General features: G+C 30.0%; 1 protein-coding gene across 1 annotated transcript in view; it reads right to left on the bottom strand.

Annotated features, from left to right (window-relative positions):
- Positions 1–4,256: 4,256 nt before the first annotated feature.
- The window catches only part of LOC108778263 (importin subunit alpha-1), a 16,021-nt gene continuing 7,051 nt past the window's right edge, over positions 4,257–13,226 (bottom strand). The window contains exons 6-8 of the mRNA XM_018545394.1: positions 8,327–8,601; positions 7,970–8,225; positions 4,257–4,595 (exon numbers count right to left, since the gene is read on the bottom strand). Of these exons, the coding sequence (XP_018400896.1) occupies positions 4,257–4,595; positions 7,970–8,225; positions 8,327–8,601 (870 nt within the window). The remainder of the gene's footprint in view (positions 4,596–7,969; positions 8,226–8,326; positions 8,602–13,226) is intronic.

The following is a 13,226-nucleotide window of genomic DNA, read 5'->3' as shown; positions in this document are numbered from 1 at the left end:
AATGCGTGTCCCATTAAGTCCTTTTAGAGTAACAAAGTAGAGACCTGGAGCTACATTTTGAGCTATATTAAAAGAAAATTGAGACTGGCCTTTTATGCGCGCCGCCATTTTGAAAACTTCAAAACTGACAAACATTGTCGTAAACCGGTCTGATCGAAAAAAAAGTATTCTTACGTGAAAGAGCGTTCAATTTTATGTAAAGTAACTTCTACATTTCATTTTCAAACTTGCCTCTCATGCCCACTAATGACAAGCGAAAAGAGCGCTGCAACGAGAAAGCCCAAAAATTGACGGCTCTATAGTTCGGCAACCAGTTGGCCTATAGGTATATTATTCGGCATAGAGTCTTTATTCATCAAACTGTTCAAGTTCAAGCAATATGAACGAAATCCATGAAACTTCGCAAAATGAGTGGCCCACTTGGCGTGGAATGCCCTATATATATCTCTATATACTTATATATGTTGCAGAAAACTTAATGTACTGTAATAAAGAAACAATTGACTTTATTTGAAAAATCCCTTATTTGTATTTATGTAAACACATACTTGTCACTTTCTAAAAGCTCAATATAGCGTGATACGATGCCACCTTTTATCATATCATTAACAGAATTTCTTTCCTCGCTTAATGTTTCGTAAGACTGAATTGCCTGTAATATTAATACGCGCGTTGCTGGGAACTTTTCTTCTGACGAATTTATGTAATTTACAATTTCGTCTATAGAAGGGGGTGAAATAAAAGTTTCGTTCATTAGATCTATGATTTCGAGCTGCACATTGCGTCTGAACAATCGATCTTCTCTTATGGATTTACATAGCTCCACTGCCTTCTTTCTTTTTCGTATTAGCTCCTAAAAATATGCATACATATGGTATATAAAATAAGTAATACATATTTTATATACTTATAACGATCGATGTTAAGTTACTAATAAAAAATATACAGACTGTTAAAAAGCGTGCAATGTAATCACATATAATAGTTATTATTAAAAATATAAAAATGTATAAGAAAAATAAAAATTTTAGCTGCTACAAATTTTCATGCAAATCCTATAAACCACAAAATATTTTAATTAACACTTACATCTGTAACGTCAAAATTTGATTCGTTGCTATAATCGAGGTTTCCTTGAGCAGACATTGTTACGATGGTATACTGTAAATTTATTTTATGTAAACATTAAATGAAGACTATATAAAGTGTCTTGCAGGCCGCGTAATGTGAATACATAATTTAATTATAAAAATCTTTATTTAAACATACAACTAATATTTAATATTTAAATAATAACTTAATTTGACAAAGTCAGTACAATTGAAATCAATAATTTAAAAACAGATTTCAATATCACGATCAATCAACGCTAGAAATTGCTAATATTAAATTCTAATAAATTGAATTTAAATATCGAACTATTCAGTCTACATTAGGTTATCTTCAGTGTAGCTAATCAGTTGAAGTAAAATTAATAATACAAATGACGTCACATTATCGACAAACATACATACGTTTGTTGTTGATTTGAAATTATATGAATTATGTTCGTAATATTGTGCGTGCGGAAGTAATTTTCAGTTTAGGACACAATCATGTACTGAACTAGGACACTGATATTATAAATTAAATTATCGAGCATTATTATAATATTGATGCCGGTACGATCATGTTAAAAGATTTTGACGATTATTTGGAATATTCTGTCAACGATAATAATCAATTCGAATGTCTACAGTAATAAGAATAAACTTTATAATCAACTCTACCAACAATGAAATGTATCCATAGCTAATTCTTTAAAATTTACGTTTGTTTATGTGAAGAAAATGCGAGTTTCTTATAATTCTGTAATGCCATTATAAACTTTATAGTGTTCTATCTTATCTTAGTATTATATCTTTATAGTGTCATATCTTTATAGTGTAAAGATATGATTGGGTAAAAATGTTGCTAACTGCAAAATCAATCATGTATAACGGTTACATGCAAAATATTGAATATCATTTTATATAAATTTGATTCACGTCACATGCTTCAACATGCTTCAACTTACTCCTGTCATAGCCCCTCTTCAATTTAGTGCTCGTTTTGAAACAAATAGAAGCTATAATAGCAGCATGTTAGAGCATTTTCGAGCAAGTTATGCGAAAACCTACAGATATTTCTAACAAATGAATAAACATGAAATTTGTGGGCTGTATATTATAAATAAATACATTTCATTCAAGCTTCCTTTACTAATTAACAAATGCAATAATTACCTGATCAAATTGTAGTTTCTGCGATGTTTGCCCGTATTACTCTTTCTTTTTTTTCACGGAATTCAAGTAATCCGTTACTATTGTCAAAAATGTAAAAGAAATGGAAAATGTTGTCTCTTATAATTATCGGTGAAAACAGTAATCGAATAAAAGACAAAACTATAATTGATTAATAATGTCTATAACGAACACGAGAGTGCCCCGAGCTATGCGTGAGCATAATGGGTTTGTCGATGATTCTGGATCCCGAAGATATTAGTTAACTGAGATAATCGAATATTTACTTCATCATCCTTCTGGTATTATCAAGTGATATAGAGTAACCTCTATTTTAGACGCGAATACCTTATGTCTGTTTTGATATTAATCTCTCTCTCTCTCTCTCTTTCACACTCTCTCTCTCACTCTCTCTCTCTCCCCCCTAAAGTTTTCTGAGGTCAAAGAACAGTAATTTCTATGAAATATAGCGGAAACGCGTAACGCTTACATGAGTTTTACTTTTGTTTTAATAGACGGTTTGTAAGTGTAAAAACTTAACTGTTTAGAAGAAATAATATTTAAAGTTATTACAATTGCTTATAACATTAATTTACGAAAAAAATCGTATCATAAAAATGAAAAGTTCAAGACATGTTCAAAAAAGGATACTCACAAAATTTAAACCTTCTTATCTAATAATAATATATTACCATGAAAAGTAACTGATATATTATTAATTAAAGGTGCTAATACAAAGTAAACATACATAAAGTGTATGTAACTTTCGGCTGATTTTCGAATTGCCTCCGCCTTCCGCTGTACCCCTCATCTCACCGCCCCGCGTGCAGATCAAATGTCGCTCGAGCGTCGTGCGGCATTTGGACTGCGCGCGGTGAGGACTATTTTTACAGTTATTTTTAATAAAGAATATTTTGTTACTTTATAATACTTTTTTTAAGATGTTATTAAGACCCTAGTTACTACTAACGCTTACAATAGAACAGTGCTTGGCATGAAATGCAACTTTTGGTCTAATTTCTGAGATAACGCCTATGACTTCTTTCACTATCGCTTGAGTCTTAACGGTTGAGATGCTAATAGTTGCAACAAAATTTTTGTTTCTTGCATTTTATTTAATTTATCAAAATAAATTTAAATTAGTTCTCTAAAAACTAGACGCGATGAAGCTAAATAGCTTTACGAATTTTAATCCAAAATCCATGAAAAAAAGCATTTACTCTGGTTTGATTTTCAAAAAATATTATAAAAAATTTGTTTATAGTTCTTTGATTATCTATATAAATATATGTGTGTGTATATATATATATATATATTATGCCGTCTATACTCTGATTTTACTTTAATAATTCTAGCTGTGTTTTAATATACACTGTCAGCACTGAAAATCTATAGTATACGTAATGTGCCCTGTACATTTTCAATACTGGCAATGTACATATCGGAATATCGCCTCTATTTATTTCTAATATGCGTAAAATACGTAATGTGTTTGTAACGTTTATCTGTACAGTTATCAACTAGAAAATTGCAACACTTATTTCCAATAAGTATAGGAATATAGCCTGCTCACCGAGTAATTCGGTCTTACTTGTGTATCTAATCATTTAGGATCAACCGCTTTACGAGCAAGACTAAATTTCGAAATCCATCGAAAAAAAAGTATTGCAACTTTTTAGTAATGACCGTATACATGTGATTATCTTCTTATTACATTAATATTAACATTAAATATTATATTTATAATAAATAAATGTGTATTTTATTGACAATTTTCAAAAATATGCTTCTTACGATTTGTTTGCTAACTGTATCGATATTATCTTTTTTTGTATTTATTTTCTTACATAATATTTGTGTAATCTTCTAACATGTTCATCTTGTGATAAATTAACCCAAAAATTTGAGTGGATCGTTTGTGACATGCGGTTTATGTTAAATTTGACACATTTTTTCCAACTATGTACAAGAATAAGACTTTTTCCGAAGTATCTTTTAGTTTATCAAAAAGTAGTATAAGTGAATTATAGATGTAGACTTTTTGTAAATCATCTCATTTTGATGACATCGAAGAGCTACCAGTCTATTTAATCCTCCAGCTTCTTCGATCATAGTGGCAAATCTTTCTATTTGTCCCTTTTCCTTTGCATTATGCAAAATTTTACTAAAACCTTTTAAGGCATTAATGACGATGTCATAATCCTCCGTTTTCAATAAATTACAAAATTCTATCAATACACCAGCATTTAGTAATTCGGTCAACTGTTGACTTGTTCCGCTCGATAGCATATTCATTAAAACCAGTCCAGACAGCATCTTTATCTCTTTGTTTTCCTATAAACAAATACGCATGTACCTATAAATATATAATTTTATAATTAATAATGTGTTATTGCAAAAATTGAAAAGTTGGAGAAGATTTTTCGACCAAGTTTAATCCGCTCGATCTGCATACGTATGAAAATATTTCTAAATATTCTAGGGACTCATTGTCAATATACTCATACTTTTGGGTATTTGATATAATTCTGCCTACTCTCGCACGGCTCGTGAGCAAGTAAAGCAAATTAAACTGTGTTGAAAAAATCTGTACTATTTTGCAATTTTCGAAAGTTAACGAGATACGTATTTCTAAAAATCGCCAAATAAGCTCGTATGTTCAAAAAAGGATACTCAAAAATTTAAACTTTTTTATCTAATAATAATATATTACCATGAAAAGTAACTGATATATTACAAATATATAAAAAAATGATTTAAAAATATTTTTTATAACGAAAGAGAGGGATGGTGGGGGTGGGTCGTGGGAGGGGTGAGGGGTTGCGGTCGGTCGAAGATGGTGAAGGTGTGAGGGAAAAGTGAGAGAGGGGATATTAGAAAGTTTTAATACGGCCTTGAATGCGGACAGAGAAGAAGGAGAAGAAGAAGAAGGAGACGTTTCTTAATTTTTCATTAAAATCACCACTTTTCGACCGCTTGTGTCTCCAGAACGGCTTGACCAATTTTAAATTTTTTTTGGCTCAAATTACTTGTGGCGATGCCGCCTTTCAGGACATATAACGTTCAATTCAAAATTTTTTATATTTTAATAGTTATGCACCCCTCAAAAATGGACTTTGGTGGCTCGGGATAAGAGACTTGCAGTATGTCTTTCAGTTTTTGAATCGGAGATGGCCGGAGACACTACCGCGTCTCCTGATTCTCCCGGTCATATCGCCAAATGCACGTTCATAGGTCGTGGTCACTTATTAATTTGATTTTCTTTCATCGCATGGTGCTAGGGCGGAACACGTTACTTATAATTAGTAATTCCCACGTATACAGCGATTACGATCGTTGGACGTGCAGCCGTGTACTTGGCAATATGAATGGACGGATACGCTTACCCGGTGATTTTTAGAAAATATCCGTTAATTAATATGAGGAAATTACAAAATAATACAGAACTTTTCAATTCACAAGAGTAGCGTTGAATTCATCCCTTATCGATTTTAATGGTCTTTGAAAATGTTATATACTTAGAACAAAAAAATGTTAAACTTATATTTTTTATGTGAGCTTATCTGAAGGTTTAAAGGTTCAAACACATCCTCGAAAAAATAAATTCCATTTTATAATTTTCAACAAATATCTTCGAAATTATGTGACGTACAAAAAAAATCTATATAAAAATTTTATGGTATTCTTTGTGCTATATAAATATGAATGTGTGTGTATATGTGTGTGCGTGTGCGTGTGCGTGTGTGTGTGTGTGTGTGTGTGTGTGTGTGTGTGTGTGTGTGTGTGTGCTATTCATATATGAAATCCTTTCCTATTGAGAAATAATTGTCAGTTTAATTTCAAATAAACGTCATCAAAATCATCACTTCGATTTCATACCGATATCGAGTCTTTTCTCGTTGAGCAATTAAAATATTTAAAGCAGACTTTGGCTGATCTATTCATGTTTGCATGAGAGAACACACAATACTTACGAATTCAAGTATATTTTTCAATATTGGTAATAGACCAGCATGTAACACATTTTGGATTTGGTCCGTGTTATTTATTATTTTAAGCATTATCGAAAGAATAACCTTAACAATAAAATAATTGGCAGGATAGTTTTGCAACAAAGCACAAAAATCCGGCAAATATACCGTTAAAATGAAAGCAACCGATTCAGTAATCTCAACTGTTTTTACTATATTTATAACTATGAACAACGCTGAAATATAGATACGTTTCTCCTGCGATTTTAGACATTCTACAATTTTCGGCAGAATGCCACTTTTCAATACGGCTTGTGTATTATCGTTAGTCAGAGTAAGTTCATAAAGTATCTTGCAAGCATAAGCTGGAAACGAAAAGCAACACAAATTATCTCAAATTTTGAATAATTATATAATATAATATAGTATATCAGATAAAAACGTAAATATCTTACAACATATGTCTTGATTTTCAATATTAAGCTGGAGATCAAGTATTGGTAGCAAACAATTAATCACTTCCAAAGGTATAGTTGAAACCAATTTGTTACATAAATAACATATAGTCCATACAATGCCGTATCTTACCTGCATTATTTTACCAAGCAAAATAAAATATTATCTATTTATTAAAACAAACGTAACTTAAAAATTACACATAACTTAAAAGCTGAGTTGATTTTGCTAGCTTTTCTGCTATAAACGGTTACGAACATAATTATCATTGTTTCATATTTCAGAGTATCTTCTTAAAAACATAAGACAAAAGCTAATTCAAACGCTAACAAAAAGAGAATATATTTGATGAAATATTTCATATTTGTGACATTTCACATTCTGATCTAATAAATAAAAAAGAACTATGATCTCCATCTGATAAAATATCATATAAACTGGAAGATTAGGAAATGAAGAAAAAGAAAGAGATTTATATTATCAAAAATATATATTCAAATTTATAGAATAAATAATATTTCTCTCGATCTAGTAGTAGATCTGAGATAATTATTGTCAAAATAATCATTATGGTAATTATACAGAATACACCCATCACCTCCGATTTCGATAAAATTAGGCTTATTCGTCGAATAAGCCTAATTTTATCGAAATCGGAGATGATGGGTGTATTCTGTATAATTTACCATCATTATTTATTACAATAACATTGGAATAAACAGTTCTTTAATATACAATGATTACATGTTGTTTTCATATATAATTTAATATACTAATCAACGGTTATTATTTACTTTAAACTATTAAAAAGCCCACTTTGTCAATGCCAGCTATGTTTCTTTTACGTGTGATGTAATTATTTTCTCTTTCCAACTATTTATGTTAAATTTTTTTAATGAATTATAAATTTATTATTAAGTATATATAATGTGAAAATTACTAATATTTAAACGTTTTAAACCAATATTGACACAGCTTGATTATCTTGGTACTCAATTCGCACAATAGTGAGATTAATATAATATTATAAAATCTATGCATTACTATTATATTATCCAAATCAATTATACATAAATGTAATTTTTTTTTTTAAAATTAGTCGATTAGGAAGTTAGCAATTATTTATTACACTTATTGTTATTCGGGGTATGCGGATTTAATTTATTTATAAATTTCCTAGACGCACAAATCAACAAAAATATTGTTTTTAAAAGATAATAATGACAATATAAAATATTAAAAAAATATAATTAATGAACATAGTTCAATACAGTTACTTACATATGTACCAGGTTTTATTAAATTGATCAAAATAGGTAAAGCGTTATTTTGAAGAGCAAGATCACGTGCGTACGGACAATCTTTGATTATTTTTGTTGTAATAAAAATTGCATGTTCCATAATAACAAACGATGTAGACTGAAATAGTTTCACTAATTTTTGTATTGCTTCGTGTTTTACAATATACTGCATTTTTAAAGGTGTAATTTTAATTAAAGCAGCTAATAGAGACATTACTTCAACTTGTAAGCGAGAACTGAAAAGAAATAAAGAAGTTTTAATTATATCTATCAAAATTACATGGAGAAACAATTTATTTAAATAGATATATTATTTTTTCAGTTTTTATATACATACTCATCACTATCTAAATGTTTAAAACAGAATGGTAATACAGTATCTAATATAGAAGAATTTATTTCTGGTCTAAATAATAAATCCCTATAAATCTGAAGTGCTTGAAACTGTAATGTTTCGTCTGTTGAATTGAGATCTTGTATAATTTCTTGTACACGTTCATCTATAAGAAACGCAGAAATGGATGTGACAGTATCTATCGATAACACCGACCGTTCTTGTACTGTCTGAATATTACTTCCTAATGATTGATCATCTCCTTCGAATGTGAATAACTAAATCATATATATGAATATAAATTATATACGACGAAAAAACAAGGTGTTTATATATAGAATGTTTGGAAATTCAACTGATATTTTTTCATATATTGTTGGGTGCACAAAAAATCTTTTTTTTTTTTAATGGACCTAGGATAAAGAGCATGTCGTTTCATTGCTACAGCAGAGTGTTTGAAAAAGATCGAACATCGAATTATATCAAAAATATAAGTTTTATAAAAAATTGTTTGAGGCAAAAGTTGTAAGGTATAAAAAGATCTTTTTACTGACCTTTTGATTTTGACCTTGAGTGTCTTCGGGATCAAGTTGACATTGCCTTAGGCAAGATCGGTGGCTATATAATAATATAGCCAATAAAGATGAAATCGATAATAAGAGTTACGATAGCTACAGTTGTGGACATATTAGCAGAAAAAATCTTAGTAACTTCGAAACGGATAATAACGTTTTGAAAAAGTTTCGAGAAAGATTATCAGAATATGCGATAAAGATAATGAGTTTCATTTTAAAAAATTCAAGGAGGCATCATCCAAAATGAAATATAATAACACCAAAAAAAAATATTCTGCCGTTTAGCGGTTCCGTATTAATGTCAGAGGATTTTCCGTTTATGTATGACCCCGAGAAGATACTCTCCAAAATAGAGGAATTTCGTATAACCATGACGGGTTGGATTTAAAATTGCAATCCTCTTAATAATATCTCTCTCTCTCTCTCTCTCTCTCTCTCTCTCTCTCTCTCTCTTCTTGTAAATTTAATATATTATTCTTATTTAGATCATTTTTAACAATACTTTAAGAATAATATTTTTTATTTTCAATCTTACTAATTGTAAGACACTAATAAACTTCAACATACTAAACATGCAAACACGAAAAACAAGATGAGATTGACTAGTCACCGGTCACCGATCACGCGAAATCGAATACAGGATTGCGTAGCAGAGAGAAGTACGTCATGACACATGCGTGGATTTTGGAAATGCTACGCATTTTCTTAGGAAAATCACTTTATAACTGCAAAAATGTTCCACAAAATCCACGATTTCAAACATACACAAAAGAAAATATACAGTATTATATTTTTCACAATAATAAAGCATATATTCTACCAAATACAGGATAACCAGTGTCTTTGATGGAACATTATAGCTACGCACATAACAACATTGCAACATTTCAACTACATTGATAACAAACGTAATCTGCCAAAATCTGCTCGTGTTAGGCTGTCTTGCGCAACAGACATGCACGCGTAGCTGAAATAGCACGTAGGCAAACTTCTTGTAAAATAAATGAGCGTGCTGCTATATTCTATAGCTACCCGAATAGCCTTTTGAAATAAAAGGATATACAAGATACTTCTTGTATATTCTTTATTCGAATTATTATTATACAATTTTCTATAAAGAAATTTATTTTTGATCGTAGCTCATATGTGTCCTCATTTTTATGATGAATACGATTATAAATACACGCGCCTGATTTATTTAAGATTTTTTGCGAAGAAATGCTAAGAGGAATTTTCCTTATCGACAGAATATTGTTTTTTTTGGATGAAATCTTCATAAGTCTCTAAATAGACTTTTTATACCTTACAACTTTTGTCTGAAACAATTTTTTATAAAAATTGTATTTTTTTTAATATTTCAAGATTCGATGTTTTTCAAACGCTGTCCGCGTCGCCGTAGTGATAAAACGTCATGCTTCCGACCATAAGCCCTTAGCAAAAAATGATACTTTTGGTGCCCCCGAAAATCTCTGAATGTTTGTTGAATTTTGGAACACTCTCTATAAATCTTAAATACATGCAAAGTATCCCAATGCATATCATTCATAATTGTGCATTTGTGGAACAGGATATTTTTACGTAATTTACAGAAAGAAATTAATTCCTGATTCACGTGTATTTTTATTCTTGAATGCTGTTTGCTTTCTTTAAGTATGAAAAACTCTCTTTAATTACAAATGTTTACTTGCATTAATAATAAATAAATTTGTGCGAAGTATATTTTATTTTTAAAATCGTATTTTTGTTTCTAAAATCCTTATATTATTCTAATAATAAGCTCAATTACATTATATGAAAGCTGTTCATTTTTGGATTAAGAATTATATATTTCAAAATGCGCTCGGCTTATATATCAACTATGTTCATTTGTGCGCGTTCGTAAGTAAAAGTGTGTATATGAAAAGCTCGGTGGCATCGCTAAATGCCAGTATCAATCAAGGTAAGTACACAAAGTGAACGGAGAAAGTTTTGTAAATGCTATGCTGTGTTCATGGGACATGCTCTAAACGTAATTGAAACTTTCAAAGGTAAAGCTCGATCTACAATTGCATAAACGTAGTTGTATTGTAAGAATTGACAAATTACAGTTGATTACGAGGAGAATATCCAACTTTGATTGGAGGATTCTTACAACTACCATCACATACAACTACGTTTACGCAATTGTAGATCAGGCTTAAGTGAAGTATTTAGCTCGTTCTACCTAACCATGTTGTACCATGTTGTAAGAGACGGCCGATTTCGAACGCATTCGCTTTTCACGTTCACGCTTCAACATGCTGTAAGCATGTATGTGTATAAGAAAGGAAAGTTTACTAGTGTTCGGTTACAGAATATAAGTCTATGTTAAGTATTCAATGGATTAAATCTAATAAAATATTAACGTTTATATAAGAATCTCAACAAAATTACCTTTTTAAAAAAAGGGAAAAAAAGGCGCCAAGTGTGTTAGCCTCACAAAATAAAATGAAATCTTTTTAAATTGCGCCAATTATGAAAGGAATATATTTTCTTGACACATATATAACATACTTTATTTCAAAAAGTAAAAGTACAAAAAACTTGGCGCTGCTAGACCTCAAAATATACAATAATAAGATGGTTATTAAATAATTCCAAATATGAAAAATAATAAGAAATTAATAGAAAAAGAAATAAGGACTCGTTATATAAAAATAAACAATATGAAGAGTCAAGGGCGATATAAAAAAAAATAATAAGGTCTCTCTCTCTCTCTAGCAGCGCCAAGTTTTTTGTACTTTTACTTTTTGAAATAAAGTATGTTATATATGTGTCAAGAAAATATATTCCTTTCATAATTGGCGCAATTTAAAAAGATTTTATTTTATTTTGTGAGGCTAACACACTTGGCGCCTTTTTTTCCTTTTTTTTAAAAAGGTAATTTTGTTGAGATATCACGCATTTTTTGTAATGTTAAATATTTCTTATAAATCTGTATATAAAATATTAAAAAAAAAACATTATAATAAAATATAATAATAGAGCTCTAATATAATAATAGAGCTCACTGTGCGTGCCTTTGGCCTTAAAATAAAAAAGAAACAATATTTAAATATTAAATCTTCTAAGACCGTGAGAAACACAACCAATAAAATGCCTTTAACGATCGAACTGTATATTAGGTACTAATTATAATTCCGTGAGAATTTATATAAAACTGGCATGAAAACTCTCCTCTCCTTCTATGTTGATTAGCGAAATTAGAAATTGCACACCTGTAGCTTTAGCAATTCTTTTCAGATCAGCTTTTTTGCAACGAGAAGTCTAGACATGCGATTTTCGCGTTCGTTATTCTCTTCGGCATTGCTTGAGAGGCGACAGTACAGTTCAAACCACAGCCTAGAACCAAAATCGACTCTCGAACACTTTTTCCGTGAGCTTTCAAGATATTGACTGCTTTAGCAGGGTACAAAAATCCTCCTTTGTCATCGCTGATTTTGATCTATCTAATGTCATTACGTTGACAGCTAATTGATTACGTTGACAGCTAATCGATATAAAATAAAATATGCTAGCATCTGCCGTTTAAAACGTGAAAAGGAAAACAATTTAACGCCGTCTATCGTTTAAAACGTGAAAAGGACAACATTTCCGATGTTAAAATTTTTGACATTTCATCTTCACATCGAGATATCTTCCTTCGTAGGGTACGTAGACAATAAAAACATATTTATAATATAATTTAAACACTAAAACTAAATTACGGATATATAAAAGTTGATAAATTCAGCCATTTATTGTGAGATCCGATAATCTCGGGTACACGGAACTCATCGACTCGCGTAAAGATACACGTGCGGTCTCGCGCTTCGCGTTCACTTGGCGCGAGACACTACCGTGTCTCTTGATATATATTATAATATATTATAATAATTATTATTATCGTATTTGAATTCAAATAATTTCCTTTCATTAAGTTGATGAAAAGCGTCATTAAAGAAAAAACAATGTTAATACGAGTATATTTAGTTTTGAAAGAGTGCCCACTCTCTTATTCTTTAATTGAAGTAAAATTTATTTTAAGCTAAGAATATTATTCACTTTGTTTTAAAAATAATTTATTCTGAATCGGAGAATGTTTATTCTTGGCTCTATTTTAAGCATAAAATATTCTTGAATTGAAGTAGGTATATATAGGGTAAACCCGGTATATACGCCGCACCTATCGAAAACTTAATTTATTAATTATTATTTACTATGTTTAAAGCAAATTAATTATACAAATAAAAACTTTGTATCATCTACTACTGTAAAAAAAATATTAGAAATCCAAAATAATTTATTTTCCATATTAAAAAGTAACTTTT

Source organism: Cyphomyrmex costatus, unplaced genomic scaffold, assembly GCF_001594065.2.
Source record: "Cyphomyrmex costatus isolate MS0001 unplaced genomic scaffold, Ccosl1.0 scaffold5, whole genome shotgun sequence".
NCBI lineage: Eukaryota > Metazoa > Arthropoda > Insecta > Hymenoptera > Formicidae > Cyphomyrmex > Cyphomyrmex costatus.
The sequence above is the reverse complement of the archived record's forward strand: the minus strand, read 5'-3'. Positions and strand labels throughout refer to the sequence as shown.